At 38.8% G+C, this 27,258-nt stretch overlaps 1 protein-coding gene across 2 annotated transcripts in view; it reads left to right on the forward strand.

Moving 5' to 3' along the window:
• LOC124859917 (tumor protein p53-inducible protein 11-like) overlaps nucleotides 1–26,068 on the forward strand; it is a 58,279-nt gene extending 32,211 nt beyond the window's left edge. The window contains exons 2-7 of one of the 2 annotated variants that reach the window (XM_047352817.1): nucleotides 9,252–9,389; nucleotides 19,071–19,129; nucleotides 19,248–19,296; nucleotides 19,640–19,736; nucleotides 22,686–22,787; nucleotides 24,842–26,068. In XM_047352817.1, the coding sequence (XP_047208773.1) occupies nucleotides 9,261–9,389; nucleotides 19,071–19,129; nucleotides 19,248–19,296; nucleotides 19,640–19,736; nucleotides 22,686–22,787; nucleotides 24,842–24,975 (570 nt within the window). In that variant the 5' untranslated portion in view covers nucleotides 9,252–9,260 and the 3' untranslated portion in view covers nucleotides 24,976–26,068. Of the gene's footprint in view, nucleotides 1–9,251; nucleotides 9,390–19,070; nucleotides 19,130–19,247; nucleotides 19,297–19,639; nucleotides 19,737–22,685; nucleotides 22,788–24,815 lie in introns of both variants that reach the window. The other variant, XM_047352827.1, reaches the window with a different exon arrangement.
• Nucleotides 26,069–27,258: the final 1,190 nt, after the last annotated feature.

Here is a 27,258-nt window from a genome sequence, read left to right on the forward strand (position 1 = left end):
AGTTCATTCCACAGCAACTGTCCACGGATGATCTAACAGTATTATGTGTTTGGTTCTGCACAGTAATCTATTGATAGTACTGAGGAGCAATATCATTCAGCTCAGCTTTGTTTACAGGCCTTTTTTGTGTTCCATGCAGACTCCATAACATTCTTTGTTGGCCTCCTTTGACTTTGAATAGAAATTCACTTTCTCCCTTCACCAGCTATCCCAGGAACTACTTTCCACATTCATCTGTTTTTCTCTTACCTTGTGCTACAAACTAACCCTCATCTATAATTCACACTACACCAGATTCAGCATCTGTCATGCAGAAAACTCTTGCCTCAGGTGACTGGATGAAGTCTGAGTTGAAGCGTCCCTCGATAGATGTAGACAAGATCAATCCTTCCATTCACACAATATAATGACCCTCTCTGATCTACTTAGTTCCTTGGCTTCTTGGCTTCATTGACGTCACAATCGGGTAAATGTGAGGTGGTGGGCGAAGAAGAGGATCTATTTTATTAAAGGTTCTGCATGCTCGTGTGTCTCTACTTCTCTTTTGCATAAGATTCAGTGGCAAAGGCTTTTGTTAAAGACTGAACTTTAAACTGCAGCCAATGAGTTAAATCTGGCAGTTTTTTGTCAGGGTTACATCATGCCAGAGTTGTTCTATTAGTTGTCTTTAAGCCTACCTTGGTTTACGTTTGAATGCTGGAGTTAGGCACTACCACAACACCCCCTTCCAAAGTATTTCCTAAGTGCTGAGAAATTCATTAGTGTCTTGGTAGTTGCTCTGGGGTCTTTTAAAACATTGCTCGCTAGTTTTCTTTGGAAACATTTGCTTCCTACTAGGGGTGCACAATACAATACTGGACATAGCAATTTTTGTTGTTGAATATTGTGTTTTCTAAACACCAATTCCACTCTCCCTGAGCTTTCTGATTTTGGATACTTGTCTATGTCATTTAAAGGTATAATGTACACCAAACGTCCATCCTAGTGGCCCTTTTATATTTTTGGAAAGCAGAGCTTCAATGCACAGCTGTTGAAATATTATAGCCTACCCAATATTGCGTCCAAGCAGTCATTTGGCATTGTGTTATTGCATGCAGTAATATTGCAATGATTATTAAGAATCAATGGGTTTTGCATTTCCACTGTCTTCCCCTGCCGAATTTCCTCTGTGCTTCGTGACTCTCTTTGTATTTCTGGATGATAATTGTGAGCATACACTTTCTTTCTCAACTCATCTATTTTGTTTCTGGCTTGATACTTTCTCATGTGATAGCTCAAAGCCTTCCTGGAGTTCTCATACTTTGTGTAAATTGGGAGGAATCTCTGTTTTAACTTGAGCAATAAGCTTTGAGCATTATTGAACAACAGTGGTTTTAGCTCCTGTTCAATAAAATGTTCAGTTTTCTTGGGGGCTGTTTATTTTGTCTCTTTTGGGAAGTAATTTCCTTCCTGTGAGCAAAGTAAAATAAGACCAGTAACATAAATCTAGAATGTTTGAAAAGGCTGGATTAAAAATTCCATCTCCCTTATAAAATTTTCATAGGGGGCGTATGATTTTGTCCTCAACTGTACATCTGAATTAATGTATTCATGCGCATGTATTCACAGTGCTGACTTGTCTGTTGTGAAGCTGCTGTGGTGAAGCCTAATACCCGTAAAGTTATTATCTTTTATTAATGACTACCATATTTTTCTCCTTACAAAAGGAGTCCAACTCTTAGATTGCTAGATAGTTATTAGCCATGGAGATAAATGTCAAAGCTAATATCACAATACCCATTATGAGAATTGGTTATAAAATAACTAATTCTCATATTTGTTAGATGTGTGGTGGGTAAAAAAAATGTTTTTTTTAACTTGCTACAATGTCTTTGTGTCTCCAAGTGGTCAAGAATTTCTAGCTGAATTATTCAAAAGAAAGATCCAACTACCCTGCTTTTCGAGCCACTTTAAACATTGAGCAAGCTGAAATGAATGTATCTTCATCAGTTCAGACTAGGGCTGCAGCTATCAATTATTGTAGTAGTGGAGTAATTTCTTTTCCGATTAATCAATCAAGAAATACTCTTAGTAAATTAACATACATCAGTAAACAAGGGTGATGAACTTAAAAAAACCCAAAAAAACATTTATTGCACATTTTTAAATGCATTCTAAATGTCAATACATGTAAAAAAAAGAAACTCAATTCAATGCTCAGAACATGGCATTTTAATAATAAAGTCTTTAAATTAAGAACAGACACAATGCATTATGTTGTATGTTGCAAGGTGCACTCGATTGAATTATTTAGCATTGGGCTCTCTGCTTGGTGATGCTATTTCTGCAAACTACTAAATTACATATGAATTTATATTATAAGACATGTAGACAAAAGTTACATATGCAGTAATAAGATGGTCGTACTACTAATTATCTTTCAAAGTAACCTAAATATTTGTTCTGAAACGTTTAACTAAAATTATAATTAAATGCATTTTTTTTTTTTATAATTTTGCAGAGCAACAAAAATATTTTTAGGTATTATGAAAGCCACACAGCAATAGTGCCAGGAATTGTATAAGTTTTCTCTATTTGGTTTTGTTTGCCAGCAAAACATGTTTACTTGAAAGAAACTATGTTCCGTTACCACTCATTTAAACATCATTGTTAGTTTCCCCTCTTCCTGACAGTTGGCATTTAGCCTGAAGTGAAGTGTTGTGGACAAAGGTAAACACTGACCCTGTGATGGAAGCACGTCACCATATCATTATGTCCCCCGAGACCTTATCTTTGCAATCCATTCAGAGGTTTAAGACCTTTTTTTTCCTGTGCAATAAATGCTAATTTGATCTTTAAAAAGTGTTGCATTTGGTGAAAAGGTCTGTACATTAAAAGGTTGAGTTAACATTTGCATTTTATGGGAAATTGTAACCCAGTTTAGTATCAAAGCAGTTGGTAGGATTAGTAATCTTGGCACAAGGAAATTATGTCTCTGACACAAACACTCATGCAGCATCTGGAATTGAATAAAGGTCAGTGATGTCTGATCTGATTCTACAAGGACAGGCCACATCCTTTAACCTTAAGGTTACAGTTTGCCCTGCTGGAACACAACTATTTGTCTGGGCGATTAAAAAGTTATAATTATTATAATTATCCATGAAAGAAGTATTACCTAATTAAGTTGGTAAAAAATAGGCACTTTAATAGAAATGGACATGCTAGTTTCTCTGCCATAAGGTGCTGTTTAATATCCCAGACCTGGTAGTGGGAGTATTTACTGACTTTGTCCTGTTGTTTATTGGGGGGGGGGGAGGTGTAGCGTAACAAGGTCTCTCAGTCCTCCCTCTTATTTAGAGTAGCACGTTTGATCACAGTTGTTCTTCCACACACAGCTTTGTTCCTAAAATACAATCATTTTTGTAGAGCATCTTTATGGTTGCTAGCCAAAAATCTCTCAGGGAGTTCACACCTTTCCCACAATATCTTCCTCATGTGTTTAACAGATTCTCTTCTCTGCAGCACATACTCAGTCACAAATGTTGAAAAAGGAACCAAGGCAGTATGGCCTGCTGCTCATATTGTTCTTGCTTTTTTCTAGACGATAACGTCTGTAACACACTTAAGATGTTTGAGGTTCAGTCTCTTTTCAAGTTTTCAGTTCTCACACGAAATCTCTCTGAGAATCTGAAGTTTGTTTGTTTTGGTTTTTTTTGATCTTTTCAAGGATGTCAGCTAAAATGCCCTGGGGTCAGTAGTGGCCCCTTAACACGGACACACCTTTGTCAAAGGTGGTTTTAATCATGAAAGGGCTTTCAGTTCAGAAGAGGCAATTGGTCCTTTGGCAGTTGCTAGGCAACTGTATCAGCATTACTCTTGCAAGTCAAGAAGCACTGGTGGGGACACTGATGGAGAGAGACAGCATGCAAGGGTATTTGTAATGTGTAATCAATGTTGGGTTCTACCACTTAAAGTGACAATTGTGAACAGCATTTTTGAATGGGAATGTACAATCAGAAAAGTCTTTGCTGGAATTTTGAATGATTTCTGGGGATCACATACAACCCATAACCCTAGATAAGCCCTTTGATATGGTGATGAAAGAGGAGATTATTTCCCCTTTTACCTGTGACAAGGGGACAGCTGGTGAGTTTACAATATCAAAAGAGGTTTTAAAGTACAGAATCAACAACCTGTTTATTTAGCAGTGGTTTGGCAATTGATTCACAATGAATTATCAGTTTCCAGAACATAATGCAATATAATAAAAGCAATCGGGGGATAGGTCATCTGTGCTTCAGACTGACATTTGTTTGGGAGAAAACTGCTCCAATTATCTCTTCATTTAGAATCACTTAGAGCCTTCCATTTTAGCAATCACAAAGCAATTTTACAAATCTGTGTTTTCACAAAAGAATATTTTTTTCATTTTTGTTCTACTAATTTTGTCCTCAGCTTTGCAGCCTCTAATATCCTTGACTGGGGGTTAGCCCTCCACAATATGCAATAATATTATTGAATATTGTGATAATCTGTTAGTAAACGTTCTGCTTTTGGTTCATAGCAAGCATAGACCCTTGATAATGAGTAGTTACTCCATACAAAAAATGAAAGAAAATGCTCGATATCCATTGCAACAAGGTTTTAATAAAGTTGCTGCTTGGCCATCATAACAACTTGTCGTGTTCTGAGATTCAGGTTGACCAAAGCGCAGACAAGAGCTTGGCAGCAGCATGTTGTAAAAGTCTTCAATCTTTATTCCAAGGATTTCGAAAAACAAAGCACAGCACTGCAGAAACAAACAATAAGTCGAAAATCCAAAAACTTACGAAAGTATACTCTGCAGGAACATGGTTATACGAAGAACATAGTCGAGGGTAATGAACGGGAGGAGCCAGCGAAGAACAAACAAAACCAGTGAGCTTATAAACAGAGGGAAGTGGATTATGGACCAATGAGACTGAGAGGCAGGAAATCAGGGGAGATGGAAGTCAGGTGTGGACCAGGTTGTAGAGAACTGAGGGGATGTGAATAGTTGCTACGGTGACCGAACAGAAAACAAAGGGAACACGAGAGGAGCTAGACAATAACATAACCAAAAGGAACCTGACTACAAAACTATAAGTAAAGGACTGAAAAAACAAACTCGGGGAAAACAGATCTAAGCAAAACTATGGATGAAGATAAACAACCAAAAGAAACATAAGAACCTAGAATAATGATTAACTAAATTAAACTGAGAAACTAGAAGGAATAGAAGAAACACCAAAACCTAAATAATTAACAAAGAACCCATAAAGAAAAACCTCGACCGTAATAAACAAAACCTAAACCAAACACTTACTGAAGAAACTGGAAAGGAAACAGAATGTGAGAACAAGAATATGTGCAAAACAAAAGTAAACAATAACTAAAGCTAACCTTTAAGGGAGGCTGAAACTATAGAAACTAAACTAGGAGAGAGAACAAATACCTAACATAAATAAACACAGGGATACTAAATGAGAAACTAAACTAGAGAATCCAAGGAAGACAAAGAACTATAATAATAATAATAATCAACAATAACAATGACACACAATGTAATAAGAAAGCAACCATTAAGAAAACTAAGAATGAAAAAGGAGAGAAAACAACAAAACATTAGGAGGCGGTAGAGAGAGCAAAAGAACTAAACAATCATGATTACAAAACCTAAAATATCTAAACAAAGTCCAAAAATGTCACACCCTGACACAACTTAGTTTTTTCCTAAAGACTTGACCACCTCACCATCTTTTTACCTTCAGAAATGTTTTAATGTTGCATTAAACAACTAGTATCACCAAATATATTACAACATAGAGAAGAACCTGAATGCATGTTACTTAAATAATTAGCTGACACTTATTGCAGTCAAGACAGTTCTTGCATATTGCACACACACACATTTTGCAGGCCTAGTGGGGGTGCAAAAGATCTGCCCCTACCAGACAAAAATCCAACCAAACATCCTGAATTACATTCTTAGGAAATGAGGTTGTAAGAGCACAGTCACAATACTATTGCAGAACATGTAATACAGCTGACATTGAGTGGAAAGTTTAAGCCTATATCTGAAAAAATTTGTTTTTTTTATATAAAAATTTTAGGTTTGGTTATTTGTTTTGTTTATTCTTGTGTTTCAACAAATACAATTTATTAGGGTATGATAAGTAATTAATCACATTTAGACTGAGACACTATAAATTTAGAATGCCCATTAAGTGTTATTGTCAGAAATTAGAGTGAATTAGGCTAACAACACACAGTTGTGGGCCTAAAGCACCATTAAATTTCCCTGTAAATGGTAAACAATTTCAATAAAAGGAATTTGCTCATCACTAGTTGTTCTGGACCTCTGACCTTATCTAGAAATCAGATTTAGACCTTTGATCATGAACTATGAGAGGCCCTGATTTATGGCTTTGTCTTAAATCAATCGTGGCTTTCCTGATTCCCCAGGGTAAGAAAAATCATCTTGGAATTTGAACTACTACTCAGTTTGGAATGGCAGATTTTGTTGAGGCTCATTTGAGGAATTAGACCCTCACAGCCATCTCTAGAGTCCATTATCAACCAGCATAATTATGCCCTAAATGTACATGACAATGAAGAGCACTTTGATTGTAATAGTTTTCCCTGTGAATGTATTCACATCCAGCAGGGATGGAGAACAAAGTCTCTGATGAATCTTAATTATGTCCGTCTGCTTACAGGAATTTATTATTTCTTAGCTTTTTTCCTCATCATCAGTATTTTCCTTATGTTCTTCTTAATTGAATGTAGATATGGTGAAGAGCTCTTATCTTGCATGCAGGCCAGATTTCCAGTGGTGTGCAGTTAATAGCGGTATGAAAGTTAAAGGCATCAAGTTGTCACTCACATGCAACAATAGAAAGTTTTGCATTTTCAACTAGTATTGATAAAACATGTTCAAGTATTTTTGTTGTTTTTGTGTGAATTATAACACATTAAGCTGTTTTATCTGAATGCTAACAGTTATTTCCTTCCTGACGTGAAAACATTGTCCTTGTCCCTGGAAGTAAAGTTCAATAACTGCCCTTGTTTTTCTTCTCAAGACCACTATCCTGTGGTGTAGCCATCAATTTTTGGCTGTCCCTTCATGTGCATGAGATCACTCATGCTGGCACATGCGTTTTAGCCTCCCCTTAATTATGATGCAACTTATTGAGTCAGCATGGTTTCTCTCTTAGTGGAACTATTGCTTGTACCTGCTGAATCCAAAAGTCACTGTTTATGCTTCTCAACAGTGTCACTGTAGTAACAGTAAGGCAAGCCTCAAAGGAATTCCTTGTAAACTTTTACCCGACTGAATAAGCAGTTGAAACTACCGCTTGTTATTTTTGCAGTGGAGCTTTTTAGCTGGGATTTAATGTTTAATTCCACTTAGAAAGCAACACTGATTGACAATCAATTTCACATGTTGTTGTGCAAATAGAATAGACAACAGGGGGAAATCTTGGGGCAAGACACACTCAATAAAGGAGTGGTTCTGCAGGTAGGGACCACTGACCACTTCTCAGTACCTATGCTTTCTGGCTGATGTTTCGGTCACTTTTGAATGTTGGTGGTGCTTTCACACTCGTGGTAGCATGAGACGGACTCTACAACCCACACAAGTGGCTCAGGTAGTGCAGCTCATCCAGGATGGCACATCAATGCGAGCTGTGGCAAGAAGGCGCCACCAGGAGACAGGCCAGTACACCAGGAGACGTGGAAGAGGCCGTAGGAAGGCGACAAACCAGCAGCAGGACCGCTACCTCGGCCTTTGTGCTAGTAGGAACAGGAGGAGCACTGCCAGAGCCCTGCAAAATGACCTCCAACAGGCCACAAATGTGCATGTGTCTGCACAAACGGTTAGAAACCGACTCCATGAGGATGGTATGAGGGCCCCACGTCCACAAATGGGGGTTGGGCTAACAGCCCAACACTGTGCAGGACGCTTGGCATTTGCCAGAGAACACCAGGATTGGCAAATTCGCCACTGGCGCCCTGTGCTCTTCACAGATGAAAGCAGGTTCACACTGAGCACATGTGACAGACGTGACAGAGTTTGGAGACACCGTGGAGAGCGATCCGCTGCCTCCAACATCCTTCAGCATGACTTGTTTGACAGTGGGTCAGTAATGGTGTGGGGTGTCATTGCGGCCCTCCATGTGCTCACCAGAGGAAGCCTGACTGCCATTAGGTACTGAGATGACATCCTCAGACCCCTTGTGAGACCATATGCTGGTACGGTTGGCCCTGGGTTCCTCCTAATGCAGGACAATGCTAGACCTCATGTGGCTGGAGTGTGTCAGCAGTTCCTGCAAGATGAAGACGTTGAAGCTATGGACTGACCCGCCCGTTCCCCAGACCTGAATCTGATTGAGCACATCTAGGACATCATGTCTCGCTCCATCCACTAACGTCATGTTGCACCACAGACTGTCCAGATGCTTTAGTCCAGGTCTGGGAGGAGATCCCTCAGGAGACCATCCACCGTCTCATCAGGAGCATGCCCAGGCGTTGTAGGGAGGTCATACAGACACATGGAGGCCACACACAATACTGAGCCTCATTTTGACTTGTTTTAAGGACATTACATCAAAGTTGGATCAACCTCTAGTGTGTTTTTCCACTTTAATTTTGCGTGTGACTCCAAATCCAGGCCTCCATTGGTTAATAAATTTGATTCCCAATGATGATTTTTGTGTGATTTTGTTGTCAACACATTCAACTTTGTACAGAACAAAGTGTTCAATGAGAATATTTCATTCATTTGGATCTAGGATGTGTTATTTGAGTGTTCCCTTTATTTTTTTGAGCAGCGTGTGTGTGTGTGTATATATATATATATATATATATATATATATATATATAATCAAAGCTAAAGGCGGTCCAACAAAATATTATAGAGTGTGTGACCTTTTTTTTGGTGGCGACTTTTTTTTTGGCCAAGCAGAGTATATATACATATACTTCTGTGTGTATTTCTATGTGTGTGTCAGTATCACACATATTTGCAACCGCGTATTCTGTCTGCCCTGCTTCTTCCTTGATTTAGGAGACTTGCTTGTATTTATAAGAGTTGTATTATGTAATTGTGTTACGTAAGTCAAGTCCACAAGGGTATTACTATTACTTGTAGATTGGTAGATTCTAGTTCCTTACTAGGCCATTGGTTCTCCCTTTTTTTTCCCCACCAACAGTACCAACCATGTCTGTTGTTTCCTCTTGTGTTTCAGGTGTGCACCATGGCATCTAAAACTCATCCTCCCCTAATGAAGAAGCACAGTCAGACAGACCTGATAAGCCGTCTAAAGAGCCGGAAGATCCTTGGAGTTGGTGGTGAGGACGATGATGGGGAAGTGCACCGCTCAAAGGTCAGGATGCCTCGCATCAAGCCTCCTTTCTGCTGAAGTTCACACCAAAAGCGAGGGCATTAGGGCAACAAACAACTCTATTATAAATGAAAGCGGTTTAGTTAAACTATCATCAATCCAATAGTGCATAAAGAACAATGCCAGATGCAGTTTTTAACCCACAGAGGCATTTTAAGCCATAGTCGGCCGTTAATTGGCTCATCTCTCTGTCGTGGGCATTTGTCTCTCATGCTTCAGGGAATGTAGATCACGTTATGCACTAAGCTGATGCAGTTCCGCTGAGATATGACTGGCTCCCCTGGGAGACCACCAGATTACTTCCTCACATGTATGTGTCCATATGCATGGACAATGCATACCAAAGCAAAATGGCTCACATGCTGGTTTGTTTAAAAAGAAAAAACAAATCTCTTGATTTCATGCCACAGTTGCATCTTTTGAATAATTTCTCTCCTTCCACAGGACTAAAATATCACAATTTCTGGTTTTTTTTTTAATGTAAGATTTCATCACAATGTGCATAGCAGCACAAGACTGCACTGAAACATTAATCAGGGAAGCGAGCAAAGAGAACAGAACAGAAGGGAGCAGGCATACGGTGGCGGCTGATGGCTTGTGATGAGATGTCAGCCCCCTTTTTCTCAGCCTTCCTGACTGTTTGTTTTCTCTCTCAATGTTTTAGCGCAGACCCTAACCCAGACATCTGTCACATAAATCTCTTTCAGTCATTGTAGTCACGAAAACAGACGCATATAAAGGAAATCACTTATAACAGCTATGCATCTCTCTGTATCTGCCACTGACAATTATTTGATTAGAGACAGATTCTTCAGTAACGACTGGGCAAACCAGCAACAGCAGGAATTAAAGTAAAACAGTATTTGTATGTGGTTGGAACTGCAGGCTACTGTATTTTAGATGTGACATTGATCTAAATTTAGATTTAAATTATGTTTCTTCACTATTGTGTTACTGTTATTCTTCACTTCAACCTTGCCACAGGATTGTGTGGAGAAAAGGCCCGTGGGATTAAATCTAAAAGTAAACTTGGTCTGCTTAAGTTTAACACTAAAGGAAAAGGTTGAACTTAACCATGTGGGTCCTATAAACAAAGGAGGGAAGTGTAGTCTGCCAACGGTCTCTTCCTGACTCCTTCACTGATAAGATTATAACAAAGAGAACTGAGGAACATTTGTGGATTTGAATCTGTGCTGTCTTCTGTTGGTGCAAACATGCCAGGAGATGTTGTTTGTCTTGTCTATTGTTACTAACGGCTTCATTGACCCGAATAATGTTCTGCCCGGAAACAGTCACCACTCTATCTAAAGACTCTTAAAGGAACGACTCTCAACCAGTTTCTAACTTTTAGCTCCTTTAATCTAAGTTAAGGCAGAGGAATGATTACAGAGATCAGCGCTGAGGCTCCCGTCTCGGACCGTCGCAGTTTGTAAAAGGATGACGAAGAGCCTCGATAGAAGGTCACATGTAGTTTCATATCTGGCACTTCAATGCAATGTATGTGCCCTCCCTCCGTGATTATCAGTAGACTATGTGTCACCATTGTGGTGTCTATCTGTTAGATTGTGTAGTAGTGGGTGTCCATCCCTAATCGAAGTGTGCTGTGGCTTTCTAATCAACCCAGTTATACCGGCTGCTCCACTATCAAACCCAGTGCCCCAGCCTCAAGTTGTTCATGACAAACCTTGGGCCATTTATCCTTGTACTGTATGTCTATGAGCTTCTTATCCTATTGTAACAAAAGGGAAACATTAGAACTTATACTTTACCTCACTATGGTATAAATGGGAAAAACAGCTATAAGCATATTAATAAAGATTATTCCTAACAAGTGCTATGGTGATGTAGCAACAAACAAACCTTGACTCAAGCCCTCATAACACACCATACCTTAAATGTTTTGAGTATATTCTTCAGCCTCAGGGGCTTGACTGGGACACATGAAATAGCTGCTGCCATTTATCTGCTGTAATGCAAAACAGCTTACAGCAACACACTGCAGTCATAAACTTCATTGTGTTTTATTGGTGTTTTCCATAAACTAGCGTATAATTATGATGTGGAAGGAAAGGTGTGGCAAGCATTTGTATTTAGTCAACACTGTAGAAACACCTCTCACTGCAGGTACAGCTGCAGGTCCTTCTAAGTAAGTTTCTACCATCTTTACACATCTATATGTTAAACTTTTTGCCTATTCTTTGCAAAATAGCTTGAGCTCTGTCAGATTGGATGGAGAGTGTCTGTAAACATTGACTTTCAAGTCGGATCTAGGTGTGAACTTTGACAAGGTCATTGTAGCACACACTGTTTAGGGTTGTTCTCTATGTGCGAGGTTTAACACCCCCTCCAGCCTCCAGTAGGTTTTCTTCAGGATTGCTCTTAATTTAGCTCCAGCCATCTTCTCCATCAACTCTGACCAGCTTCTAAAGAAAAGCATCCCACCATGTTTGCCAGGATGGCACATGGCTTTGCAGTGTCGGCCAAAACTAGTGGTGTCCCGATCAATCGGCCACCGATCATTATCTGCCGATTTCCGTTAAAAAGTATGTAATCGACGTGTGCCGATCAGTGTCTTTCATTACAGAACCCGACCACATGTACCTCATACTTTGCAGTGTAGTGTAGCTCCCAATGTCCTACAAACTGCGCAAGCGCGCGGCGGCAAATCCTAAACAAACATGTCGGCTGTATGGAGCTTTTATACGGTCTGTGAGAGTGATGTGAAGTTTGCGTCCTGCAACACACGCAACGGTAAAATACCTCGAGGGGGAAGCACGTCAAAATGCTTCAACACAACAAATTTAATACGACAGTTAAAGAACAAGCACTTGGCAGAGTATGGTGAGTTTTCGAGGCTCACTGCAGAGAATGAAAAGAAGACAACCGGAGCAGTCAGACAGCAGTTAACGCACCCCACCATTGCCAACACTCGCTCGTATGAGCGTGACAGTGAGAAGGCTAAGGAAATAACCCAAAAAATAGTTGAATTCATCGGGCTAGATGACCAGCCTTTCTCCGTGGTGGAAGACGCTGGGTTCCGCCGACTGCTCTCACGCTTGGACCCCGCTGGGCGTCACCGGGACGTAAGTACTTCAGAGATGTAGCCCTGCCCGAGCTCCACCAGACAGTGTACTCTCACGTCCAACATCTCCTTAAAGAAGGCATCTCATCCTCTTTAAGTTTCACGAGTGATATATGGAGCTCGGACGTCAGTCTTGTGTCGATGCTAAATTTAACAGCTCACTGGATTGATTCGGATTTTCAACTTCATAAAGCTGTTCTGCATGCCCAGGAGTTTTCTGCTTCCCATACTGCTGTAGCTTTAGCCACCACATTTGAGAAAATGTTTCAAACATGGCATATTCCAAAAGACAAGATACACGTGATAATGAGAGATAATGCCAGAAACATGGTGAAAGCTATGACAGATGCTGGTTTACCAAGTTTGGGGTGTATGGCACACACCCTGCAGCTGGCCATCCATGAGGCAGTGTTGTCACAGCGCAGTGTAAGTGACATTATTGCCAAAGGGAGACGCATTGTGGGGCACTTCAGGCACTCCCCATTAGCGTATGCAAGACTTCAGAGTGTACAGAAACAACTCAGCCAGCCCACCAAAAGACTGCAGCAAGATGTCAGCACTAGGTGGAATAGCACTTATTATATGCTCCACAGTCTCCTTGAGCAAAACAAGTATTGGGCGTTTATGCAGCTGACTTTGAGCTACCTGCAATCTTTACATCTTCTCAGTGGAAATTGATTGAAAACATGACAACACTGCTGGAACCTTTTGAAGAGCTGTCTAAGGAAATATGCTCTTCAACCGCATCTGCTGCTGATGTCATACCCTCTGTGATGGTTTTAAAGCGTCTTCTAACCAAAGAGACTGCAGCAGATCATGGTTTGAAGACAACTAAGGACACGTTGCAGGAAGCTGTCACCAAAAGATTTGCTGACATTGAAGATGTTTGGCAACAGTCATAGACCCAAGGTGAGCTAATCATCATCAAATAATGATGGATTAAAAAAAGCATTATAGAAATTATAAAAGCAACATAGTTAAATTTTTTATTCTCAACTGGCCTGAAAATGAATGTGACCCCCTCCCCTAAAGGTACAAAGACAGATTTTATTCTGAAGTACTCAAGACCAAAACACACAAACTGCTTCTTGGTCCGATGACAGAAGCCGCTCAGAGGGATCCAAACCAAGAACCTGAAGCTAACAGCACAGGGGAGCCAGCAGAGAAAGTGCCACAACCAGGATCTTTGTCTTTAATATTCGGTGAGATCCTGGCAGAAGAAACCCCGCAACAGGCTCACACCGACAGTCCAACACCATCAGAGATGATAATCTACCTCTCAGAGCCACCCATCTCTTTAATGCACTTTAATTTTACTTGTGCTGTTTTTCTGTTTCAAGATCTTTAAGACCATGTTAATGTTGTTTAAGTTGCAAATTGGCTATTTTATTTTATATATGAAGCAACAGACCCATTGTATTGATTTGTTTAGTAAATTATAAGAAAGGTAAACATTTAGTTTTTTTCTGACAATCCACAACAGTTTGCTCATACACTCATGACAGTTTATTTGAATGCAACCTGCCTTTGAACAATTCCTTTTTTACTTGACATAATTTGATTTAGGCAATGTGAGATTTATTTGACTTACTGCATTATTCGCCTAGAGGCTTAATGATTTAACTCTGTTAAAGATTGCATTACTGATAGCAGGTTTTTCAGTTGTCCTTTTCGCTGAATATTTGCTGCATTGTGCCTACAAGTTTTTTGCATTTTGTATTTTGAAAAAGTAACTAAAAACAAGTTTTTCATCTAAATTAAGGTGATTCTATGGTTCCTTTTTTCCACATCATGTAGCCAGTAGTCCTTATAGCTAAATTGAAAAATTTACTGCCAATCCATGTGATCGGCAATGATCGGAACTCATGGATGATCGGTATCGGAATCCGCAGCAAAAAGCCTGATCGGAGCATCCCTAGCCAAAACGCTCAACTTTGTTTTCAGCTTCGGTGTGTCTGCTAAAGAAAATCATCCCCTCAACATAATACTGCCATCACCATGTTCTGATGTGTGGTGGGGATGTTGTGTTCAGTGTTACATGCAGTGTTAGTTTTCCACTCCTCATAGCATTTTGCATGTAGGCCAGAAAGGTTCACTTTAGTCTCATCTGACTAGAGTTCTTCCAAAGTAATTGTGAGCTTCTGGACTGATTTTGATTAAAGCTCTTTTTGCTTGGCTTTTTAGGACCGCTGTATTTATACTAAGGTTAAATTACACAGAGGTTAAGTCCTTGTATAATTTAGGTGACTTTCGAAGGTCATCATTGCACTGGATTTTATTTAATTCTGTCTAAAGAGGGCTAAATACAAATGCACACCGCACTTTTCAGATTATTATTTCAGAAAAGATATGTATACCATGTATCATTGTTCATCCATGTAATAATTTTTACCCTATTTTCTTTTGGTATATCACATGAAATCCCACTGATGTGTAGCTGGGATGTAACAAAATGTGAAAAAGTTTAAACAGTGTAAATACTTTTGAAATTTCCCCTTAAAACTGACTAATATATTTGAATAATGTTTATGCTCTGTGGCTAAAAAAATAAGCCAAGTCCTTTTTGGACGTCACTGACTGACTAATGTGAACATGAGCTGTAATTAGGTCTGTTTGTATCTCTTTCCTGTTTTTGTTTTGTTTTTTTCCACACTGCCAGCCAATCCAGTGCCATTGGTGAACTCTCAGTTCCCTTTCAGTATTTGTCATGGCGTTCATGAATATTTATGTGTTCCTGTCAAAACCAGCCCCTGGAACCGTGGCGCAGGAAGGCTGATTCACCTGGTCGTGTGTTCACAGCTGGTGCACAGGGACTCATAAACGGATGCGTCAGCTGCAGAGCAAGGAAGGATGTGATGGTTTCAGAGTGCAACTTTTCATTTCAGCAATTTTTAGGGTTTGGCTTCAAGGGAGTCTTCTCTACGTGTTCAAAGAGGCCGGCAGCACCCAGGGGGGAAATCTTTAGAAATAATCTGAAGGTTTATTGGCGTTCTTGCTTATTCGCTGCTCCTTTCAAGACAGCTTCTTGTACATAAAACATAAACTATAAAGGCTCTATTGTTTAACATAAATGTTTTAAATTGCATGTTTGTATATAAATAATGAAAATCTAAACACTGAATCTAAAAAGATGAAATAAAGCGATACATTTAAGGCTAAACCCTTCTATGCCATCTTCTTATGTCTGAGTATAAGAGTACTTTTTGTTCATTCACTCTGATATTTCACAATGTTGTCAATCAGAAAATTACTTTTCAATTGATGGTGAATTCCCTGTAAACTGCAAGCCAGAAAATGATTCATCCTTTCTCTCCCATTGGGTTCTCCAAGTTTTTCTTGTTTCGGTAACGCTGTCTGACTCCCAACACTGCACTTCTATTAGAGAAGAGGCATTTCAGGATGAAGGAATCTGATTGATGTTGGAGACGCAGTAAAAGCTGTTTTGTTTTGTGATGTTTGAGATAATGTCTGGTTTTATTTCTCGATGTAATGTGTGATTTTTTTTTTTTTTTCCTAGAGATTATAAAAGTAAAGAAAAAAAGGGTAATGGAATTTAAGAAGAGTTGTTTGGGTAAAACCTGGCTGTGTTTTAGTATTATTACTCAGCTTTTTTGTGAGGAAGTTTCTTGACCCCTTGCCCTTCTCTATCCTAGGCTGAACAAGAAAATCTAAATGGGTCAGTGCATTTCTGAGAACATTTTCCCACATAAGGACAGAGCTTGTGTTCTTTGCATATGAGAATTAGCTGTCACTTAACTTTTCTTAACATACAGCTATACACACAGTAAAAATTTAAATATTGAACAGAAAGTATTGAACATCTTAGATGTATGTTGAACGAATGACACAGTGCTCCATCAAACATATTTTGGTTTTTATTTTTTCATTTGATTTTGTCCATCTGCATCCTGTCCTTATATGGACATTACATGATGGCTGTAAGTTGTTGTTTTTAAGAATAAATGTATTACTCTTTCCACAAGAAATCATTTGTAAATTGTCACATGCTTCAGTTTCAGTCATCAAATCAATACACAGATATTATCTTAGTTGGTTTTATTAAATGCAGGGTTGTTCAGAAGTGCATCTATTAGAGACCTAACCAATATCTGATGACCCGAGTTTGTAAAACTCTGACCTGTAGAACCAATTTCTGGGTCATTTTGATTTCTCTTTTACAATTATTATGAGAAAATATTGCTTTCAATATGGTAGATAGGTTGATATTTTACTTGTATTTAATACAAAAGTGTTTACAGTAAAATAAAACTGTATTTTCTTTATCAAACAGCCCAAAGTTAAGTTTAAAATCCTATAAATACAATAAAATCCTCCAGGTTAAAGGACAGAGGTGTCTATTAGTGAAACTCAACCAAATTAATTAAAAAAATAATAATTGTAGCATATCTCTTCAACTTTACAACAGATTACAGCTGTGTCCAACTTTATATTAAGAGGAAAAAGCTCTGACTTACTCTTATGTGAGATAACTAACATAATAACTATATTAAAGCCTTAAGAAGCCTTTCTGTGATTACTGTAATTATGAATTATTTATATTAGGAGTAGAGGCGACATCACACTGTGTGTATGTGAGAGCATTCAGGGTTACACTGCTTTGCTGTTGAACAGGATTTCACTTTTATTTTAGAACAATTAAATGACTTCAGGGTTGACATTTTAAACTTCCCTCTATGTCATCTCATATTATCACACTTAGCATAACTAACAGCAGTCACTGTGTGTATTTCCTGTAGAACAAGGTTGTCAAACTCCTGTCCTTAGGGACCAGTGAGCTGCAACTTTTAAATGCAGCTCAGCTTCAGCACACCTTAATTAAATAATTAGGATGTTAGCAATACTCTCTAGTATTTGACTGCATGCTGGGGAGACCGTTCAGCCATTTGATTCAGGCGCCTTGGACGAGGGACAATAAGTTCCCGGAAACCAGCCGTCAAAGACTGGAGGTTGACAGCCCTGCAGTAGAGCAAGTAAACTCTTACATTAACTTTGAGATTCCAAAAGACTGCCATCATTTCCTGATCCAACATCCTCTGTGACAGTTTGACTCTTCAAAAAGATAAAACAAAGCATCTTTGCTATAATACATCCAGCTTCCTATTTAGTACTGAAGTCTGAAATACTGAAGTCTCACCTGTTTAAAAGCAGGAGCCTTAATAACCGTCTGACATCTCTCTGTACAAAACAGTTTGGTTTCCGGAAGCTAGTTCCAGCTTCATTATGTACACCTCACTACACCAAGTTGTTTCCTCACTATCAACTTCCACACCAACAGTGTTTATAGCGTAGCCTGTTAGGCTCAGTATGGTGCATTCAGTGATGGATAAAAAAGATTGGATTTTTACTTTACGACGGACCAGTTAGCAATCATAGTTGATCTAGTGTAAAATCAACCGATCGATTTCTTTTTTTAGCTCTAGTGTTTGCACATTTTCTGTATTTCTTAAGCTGCTTTAAGTACCACGACCTTCCTTAATTTTATAAACTGAAAAATGAAACCAACAGGATTATTTGTGTTAATGGGCCTGCAGTGATCACTCTACTCCTCCTTGGATCTGATGTGGCAGAGTTTGAATATAGTTTCAGGAAATTTGTGTTCTGGCGTCTTCTAAAAGATATGAAAGGAAATGCTTTTCCTGAACATGATAACCTTTGACTTGGCTTTCTCAGTATTAGTGCATGACATTTGTTTTAAGTGGCATCATGTAACAACATGTTTATTAATGGTGTTGATCAAATCTTTGTAAGATAATGGCCGTCACTGGTGCAGTTATTTGGTTTCTCCTACAGTTTCTCTGGATCGGCTACAGACTTTCAGGAACAGTTTGACATTTGTGTGTTTATCTTGTATCATACCTCTTGAACCTTTTGCTCATTCTGTTGCATTACAAGCACACACTTTAATGTATTTTATTGGGATGCTATCTGGGGTGGCTGTCTGTCGAACTATCTGCAAACTGTGGCATTCATATGTGTTCAGCTTCCAGGGTCAAAACTTTGTACAACTACCTGTATAAAATGAAAGCTATGTATCTTCTTTGTTGTAGTTTACAGGTTCTGCACCACTTTGTGTTGGTTCATCACACAAAATCCCGATAAAATAGAGTTCAGTTTGTGTTGCAGTTATTTGGTTTCTCTAAAAGTTTTTACTCTACACACAACAGACTTCCACAAATACCAGTTTGTGGTTGTTTCTGTTTCAACGTTTAATTTTATTTCACAACGATAATGTTTTCTTTTGGCGTAGCAACAGCCCTTGATTATCCGTTAAGAATGCGTTGTGAGATGCTGTTATGACAAACAGGTCATTAGGAGGTGAGGACTTTTAAAGTCTCTAATTAACATAATTATCTGTTCTTCCCCTCCCCGAGGTTGATTTAAAGTGCCTCTTTTTAATAGCTGCACAGCATTAAGTACAACTAAAGAGTCATTTCCATCCCTGCTTGTTGAGGATTAGGAGATGATGAATATCTGGTTAGATGGCAGGATTGTGATAACATTTCCCCTCTTATAACTCATTTCCCTTTTGTTTTCTCCTCTGTTGCCCTGTTTGCTCACAGATTAGTCAGATGCTCGGAAATGAATTGAAGTTTGCGGTGCGAGAGCCGATAGGGCTGAGGTGAGACTTAAAGTGCTCTTTGACTTGACATCAGAGCAGCATCCAGTTCAACGCAGTGTTGTTTCTATTTGTTTTAGAACTGATTCATAAGGGGATGCTTTGTTTTCTCTCCTCTTAGGGTGTGGATACTCATCTCTGCGGTGGGTTTCACAGTAATGGCTGTAACAGTAAGTGTTTTATCATAACCTAGAAGTCAATCAATTTTATTTGACATCAATAAAAAATGTGCAGATGAATGCAGGAAAAACCACAGGTTTGGGGAAAAAATGGAAGTAGGATTTTGCTAAATCAGGCGCTCAGCTATCTGCAGATTCATGTCCACTGTATTGCTGAGCGTTATCTGCACACACAACTCCCTCTTTGTCAGCACCGCTATCAAATTCTCAATATCCCCAGTGTTCTTGGCATGAACAATGACACTGACTCACAAACCAAAAGACTTTGGGAAGCACAGAATGCTACTGTGTTGATATGACAGAGCTGTGTTAAGCTTTTCTTTTCCCCAAACAGGCTCTGGTGTTTCCCAACCAGCTCTACGAGCTTGTTTTTGAGGAGGAGCTTTTCACAACCAGCATCTCTGTCCGCCTTTATGGGGCAGCCTTGCTTAGTAAGTATCAAAATGCTCTCAATTGCAAGGAAGACATGCAAAAGGCACCCAAGGTCCCATCATAGGCAATGACTGTACTGAATGCTTTCACGATATTGACACACACAGTGTTTTAATATGTATTTATACAAATACAAAAAATATACACTGCTCAACCACTGCATGTTTTTTCTTGCCATAGTGGTTTCTAATGCATTCATTAGAACTCACACACACACACACACACACTCTTCATTCAGAGATGACATAAAGAGTTCTCTTTCTGCTTCAAGAATCTCTCCTTCAGGCTCCAAACAGATGCTGCTTTAATCTGATACAGTTCAGTTCTCCATAAAGGCATGCTAGAGGCATGGAGAGCAGTCCTCTACAATACTAACAACTAATGCTCCAGTCGCCTCTTCTTTCTGCGGGTTCATATGTCAAGTTTAAATCTTGGGGGAACTTGGTGAGAGATGCCAGGGCTGTCTCTGTGGATAGTTTTGAAACTCAGACAGAAGAAAATGTGCTATGCTCCGTTTCAGTTTTGCAGCTTGCTGACTCTAAACCCAGTGAATTGAGGTTTATTTAGTTTTTATTCTGGGTCTTTTGTGCCAGGTCCTTTACAGGCAACAGACATTGATTATAAATAAGCCAGGTAATTATGCTGTTTGTGCTTTGCTCTGCTCTTAGACAGAGTGTATTTTAGAGATAGACAGCAATCATTTTAATGACCCTAATTTGAGACGGGGCTGTCTGTCAGTTGATTAAAAGGCTGTGATGGCTCCGTAAAGAGGGGCTCACAATGAATAAAGGCCAGGTAGCGCGAGAGGGAGAAAGGAACAGATGTGAGTAACCAAAGGCTGTGAATATATCTTACAGCTAAGTTCTCTCTTCTTCACAGTGAGACCCAGCATTTGTCAGAGAACCAGCACTTTAATGACTGTCCTACCTCTGCTCTAAAACCAATAGGGGACATCCACTGTATACTAACAGTTTTTGATTAGAAACAAGAGATGCACTGGTGAGAATTTTATGGTGAGCTTCCAGTCAAATTTTTAAAAAGCTCTGACCTGCTGGTACCAATTTTAGCTGATGTAAATTTCTCCTTAGGAAGTAAATTAGACAAAGATATTGGAACACCATTCAAACATTTTTTCAGCTCTTCCTGTCATGAAGAGCCATTATGTATTTATTAAAGCTGTTCAATATAGCAGACCACACGGGCATCATCGAAAGGAAAGATTTATGTAAGCTAATCGTAACTGTAATTGTAGTTCTAGTATATAACTTCAGCATTGGGATGTGATGCAGCTTTGTGAGAGAGAGATAACTGTAAAAAGGGATTTATTATACTAAAACAGACATATAATAATGTAGTTCACCAGCTTATAAGCACGATTAGCACTCCTACAGCTATGAAAATGGCCCTCTTCGTGTTTATTTCCAGACAGTGTAGATCTTTACACTAATTATGTGTATTGCAAACACTGATATTGCAATGCGGATTGCGATTTGATATATTGTTCAGCTAAGTGACTTCCCCATGAGTATTCCTCTAGAGGGTGTAGCTTAGCTTAGCTAAGATTTCCAAAAGGCTGCATGCATTTTCAAACCAGTATATTTCAGGAGAGACTGAAAGCTCCAAAGGATAAAACGGAGAAACTTTCCTGTACGCCATTCAGCCTTTTTGTTATCTGCTGAAGGTCTTGCTCTCTCTCGCTGCCCAAGTGAACTGACATGTCTCGACATGACATGGAAAATATAGTGTCCTTTTAAAATAGCTACTTACATCTCTGTGCCTCTGAGTGCATTTTAAATGCCTCCTGGATACTGGAAATAGCTAACTGAGTGTTCTTCACTCTGTAACAATCTCCACACCAAAGAGAGTGTTGTCAGCCTGACCTGTAGAACTTGTTCATTTCATGTATGAAGCATGCTTAGACACATCCTTTTTAGAGTCTTGGCAAAATAGTACATCGCTCCTTAGATTTTAGTGCTTTATTAACATGACATAACAAATGTAAAACTAATCAAAAATTCATCTTAACACATGATACATGTGGGAAGACAGAGCCCTCCACAGTTATTGGGATCCCTGGAAATTGTATTTAAAAAGTTGTAAAAATAAATGAATGTTTATTGCAGTAGCATAATCTCACAGGGACAATTAAGACCCCAGCCTTTAATTTTAATACATTTTTCAGTAAAGGGGAAAAAAAACATTAAAAAAAATATGGGTTTTAACAACAGTTAGCCACGCTTCTAAATGCCAAAGACAAGAGAACATTGAATAATCTAGATGTGTAGTGCAACATGGTAGCGCTTAGATATAAGGCTTTCACTGATATAATATGAGGTTTTTCAGTATCTCTATTAGAAATCTAAAATACAAACATCAAAAATCTCCGATTACTGTTTTGGTAAGATAAAACCATAAATGCTGCACTGCAAGGCAACATGCGAATTAATCAGCTTTGAGCTCCATAAGGCCAGCAAGAGCCTGGCTTCATTATGATAAATGTCAGCAGAGCTTCAGGGATTAGCAGAGAGGGAGGGGGGGATGTCTTGCAAGACAAGGTGCAGCAGCGGGGGTGAAGGATGGAGTCTCATCTGCCACACAGATGGATCCTGGCAGGGAGAGGATACAGTCCATCAGCCCTCCCACCTCGCTGCCCACCCTTTCTTCTTCCCATAGCCTCACTAGTCTGTCGGTGGGAGTGAAATACAGGAAAGTAGACCTGAGGAATACAAGATGACATTTTATAGCACAGACATTTTGAAGACTTGAATCTAATGAATGATGAGCTATCCTGTGTACATTTCGTTAAAGATTACAGAGCAGCTTCAACTGAACCGTTTTTCTCATAGATGAAACGCATCGCTCCCTTGAGCTTTCTCTTTGCTCTGTTTGTATTCCCAAGCCCCTAAACCCCTAACCTATAAATTCTCTTTCATCATATCCTTTTCTAGGCCTGGCCCTCATTATGTGGAATGGTCTCTACACAGCAGAAAAGGTCATCATCCAGTGGACTCTGCTCAGTGAAGCTTGCTACTTTGCTGTCCAGTTTCTAGGTAATTAACAAGTCTCATGGTGTAATATATGGCTTCATCTTTCTAGTGTTTCTGTTGCTGTGAGACCTGCTACTTCAGAGACCCTCTGTTTTTATATCTTACTTTGATAAACAGGGAATCAGTACAAACCATAGTGTCAGTTTTTATCAGTTATGGACATGTAGACAGCACCCTCTTGTGTTAAGCTTGGAAAACTACAGCTTTGAATTACTAGGAATATATACCCACATAGATGACTATTATTTGCCCTGTTGTCATATTCATTGTAAGGTTTCAACAGTTATCTACAGTGCCTTGCAAAATTATCCACAACCCCTGAACCTTTCCTCATTTTGTCATATTATAGCCAACGCTTTGATGTTTTATTGGGATGCGATAAACTAACACAAGTACTGTATTAATGTGAAGTTGAAGATAAATGACACATGATTTCTGAAAGCATTTATAGATAGAAAACAAGAAGTGGGGCATTCATTTGTGTTCAGCCCCCAATACTCATAATTTCATCTCAGCATAAATCCAGCTTTTCTAACGGTTTGTTTGAGAATAGTAGTGTTGTGGAGAAGTTGAAAGCAGGGTTAGGTTTAAAACAACATCTGAAGCTTTAAACTTCTCTGAAAGAACTGTTCAGTTCATCATTAAAGATGGAAAATGTACAAAACAACTGCAAACTTACCAAGACACAACCTTTCCCCTAAACCAGGGGTGTCCGTTGTGCCGCCCTGGACTGATTTTGTACGGCCTCCGATTGCAGTTTAAGAAGGATTTGGTCCACCAGCACAGGTGGTTGATGCAGATGGAGACTTTTTTATTTTTGATTAGGGCAAAATTATTACAGACAAGTTAAAATCTTCTTACAAGTAAAAATGTTAGGTACATCACAAAGTATGCGTCTTTTCATAACCACACTTTTGACATTCTTATTCATTTCATAGTAAATAGGACCATATCTACCCAACGACTTTTACTCAAAAGAAGACTGTTTTTAAGTAATTGTTAAAATTGGCTAAATACAAAAGGTTTGAAAATCCCTGCCCTAAACAGGTCTATTAAGGAGAGCATCAATCAAAGAAGCAGCTAAAAGGCCTCTTGTTGCACTGCAAGAGCAGCAGAGATGCAAAGCTCAGGTGGAAAAGTCTGTTAGTTGTGCACTCCATAAATCTCTCCTGTCTGGATGAGTGGTAAGAAGAAAGCCACTGAAGTGTAGAGTTTAAAGTTTGCCACAAGCCATGTCGGAGAGAAGGAAACCTGTTAGAGGGTGTAAAATACCTGAGACTTGGGAAGAAGTTCACCTACCAGCAGGAAAACCCTAAACATGCAGCAAGAGTTACAACAGAATGGTTTAGATCAAAGCATATTCATGGGCTACAGTGACCCAGTCAAAGTTAAGACCTAGATTCAATTAGAAAGTTGTGATAAGACCTGGAAATTCATAGTCACAGATTTTGCTAAAAAGATAAAAAGTAAAGGATCACAAACCAAAATGTAAATTTCAAGATATACTAGAGGCTCCACACAGGAAACTCTCCAACAGATCAAAAATACACTTTTGTCCATTAAGTTGGAATAGTTTTGTTTTCAGACACAGTCATCTTTTAATGGTGGTTTAATTTTTACTGGCGTATGTGGGATATGTTGGGAGAAGATTGGTCTGTCATTTTTGATTAATATAGATTTGATCTGTCCACAATAAATCACATTGCCACAATTGTGTCACGATGACTGTTAGTTTGTCATTTTCTGTCAAATTTAGAGCAAAAGTGATTAGCTAATCATTTTAAACAGATGTTAAATGTTTTAAAATAAGATGTGAACAAATCCAATCTATTCTGTTTGTTGTATTTTCTTTGTTACAAAGAAGTGTTTTCTTTTCTGTTACTTGTTCTCCTATTTAGGTCAGTTGAGTCATCATGCAAGAACATAGTACTAAAAAAACCCTACAAATGTTGATGTTGCATCCTTGATTTGTGAAATGTAAATTTTCATTACTGTGTATTTGAGACCCATTCATCTATCCCATCCCTTCAGGAAATGGTGTCCCTTTGTGTTTTCAGTGACGTGCATCACCCTGATGGAGATGGGCATCCTGCCCAACGGCGCCATGCTGCTGCTCCTCAGTCGAGTTCTCTTCTTTGTGGTCACCATCGCTTACTACTACCACCTGGGCCGTAAGCCAAAGAAGATCTGAGCAGACTGTGTGACACTTCAGTGAGGGGGTGTTTGAGCACAAATCATAACTGGGGTTGGGGGGGTCTAATTACTTTGTAAGTAAATGCCCTCATTACTCCTTTCTGTGGGACCTAGCCTACTATAAACCCCACCCAGGTGATATTTAACAGATGAGCACAGCGTCACATCGACATCCTTACAGCAAGAACAAGAAACCTCATCGTGACATTGAGCTGATCATTAACTGGGCTGTTTAGTTTTGAGTGCTGGTGTTAAAAAGCAGGACCTTAGCAGTATGCTGGTAATTGTGTGTCACCTAGATGTATAATTTTGAAGTGCACAGGACAGACTGCTTTATACCACCTCACGATATTTCTGTACAGTTATACGATGTCCAGATGAAGTATTTAGTGTTTTACCTTTCATCTAAATCCTTTATCATGCCCCAGGGTTAGTGCTATGATTAGTTTTTTTTGGCTGTGAACCCGTTTTTTTATATCTGAAAATGAGAGGTCTATGAATGCCTTCCTCTGAATCTACTAGAATAATCATTAGCTGTCTGATTCAGATAAGATAAGATGGATGGCTGACAATGAACCTGCTGATGGGCTTCCTGTCCAGCAGCATGAGGAAGCCTTTCTCTTCCTCTCTGTTGATGCTTTCAATCAAAACCATTAATATTATTAGTCTTTAGTTTAAAAATTGTTGTATTAGTTGTGAAATTTCTCAGAGTTTCAGCCTAAACCTTTTAAAGCACAACTAACGAAATGTCTTGTTGATACGTGTACCTGTAAGGTGAGTCGTACAAGAGAAACCATACAGTTGTCTCTGCTGCCTGTGCACTATTAGGAGGGACCTGCGTGAAAATCAAACCTTTAGTTTAGCCTGTTTTGATCTGTTAGTAATGTAGCATAGTTTTTTTATTTTTTTATGTCATGCATCATATCCATAGTCTTGCCTTAAAACAACTTTTAAGAACAGTCATCAGCACTGCGTTCTACTCCTTGTATATATGTAAATAAGTATTTAATATTACATGGTGTTTTTGTGAACCAAACAGGGAACTTGTTCAGTATTAGTCAATGATTATTAAAGGTTAATCCAGCCCTTAATGTGTTTTATTTTTGTGACTATTTAAAGGACATGTTCTGTTATTATTGCATTGTAATACACAGTTATTTGCACACCTGGTAAAGATCAGTATGAAAGCTTATCCTTTTTTATTAAGTTTGATATTAAAGAAATCAAACATGTATCAATTGTGAACAAAAGATCTCAATACAGTAACACAATAATAACTAAACCTAAACTTAATAATAAAAACATTAGATAAAATCAGAGTGGCTGCCAGCCATCAACAGATTATCTAGATACAATAAAACTGATGATCAAGATCACAAAATATCCGTAAAATAGGAGAGAAAACCTCTCAATGGAGATGTACACCGAAGCCATAAATTATTCATATTGCTGTCAGATTTAGATTTTAAATTATTTTCATTAAACCAAGAAGTTTGTTTCTTTTGGAAAATTATACAATGTAAAAAGAGTATTGATTTGAAAAAGATGTATTTATATTTTATTACACTAATCTTTAGCTCCTTCGGCAGATTCTCTGTCAGAGTCAAGTCAGATCTCTGGCTGGAGATGAATTTATGCTTTAGCCTTTTATGCATCTTTCCCAAGGATCCCAATACATATGCTATAAATCCCCCCAAACACGTTTGGCATGACCTTGGCAGCCATCCTATCAGATTTATTGACAGCAAATGGATACAGTAACCAAAAAGGAAACAGATCAGCACAATGGTGAGAGAGTTTAATTACGCATGTCTAAATCAAATATAAATATTTGTAAATTTTTCTACCTCTGAATACTTGACAGGTCTGTTGGAAAGAGAACATCGCTGAGTTTTAGAAATGTGCTGGCAGGGCTTATTTGTCAAACTCAATTTGAGTGCCTGAAGTTTATCCACTGGATAAGAAACATAGTTTGATCAGATTGTAAGATTGAAACTTGAGACATAAAAAAGATTGATACAAGAAACGAGAAGTTCTCCAGAGGTGGTCTGTTATGTTTGCAGTTACCACATTAAGTCCTACCCTAAATGGGAGAGGTCCTGCGGTCAGAGGAATTTTTGGTCAGCAGCTGCAAATTCAGCACGGAAGGAAAATGTGCACCTTCCTCTGGGTGGTGAGGTCTCCTGTACCCATAAAGAGCAGCAATTATCTTTTCTTACAGTGTTTAATTAGAAGCAGCTCTCCCGAATAACATTGTGTGCTCCAGCCTTACACAGCACTG

The sequence above is a fragment of the Girardinichthys multiradiatus genome, chromosome 2, assembly GCF_021462225.1.
Source record: "Girardinichthys multiradiatus isolate DD_20200921_A chromosome 2, DD_fGirMul_XY1, whole genome shotgun sequence".
NCBI lineage: Eukaryota > Metazoa > Chordata > Actinopteri > Cyprinodontiformes > Goodeidae > Girardinichthys > Girardinichthys multiradiatus.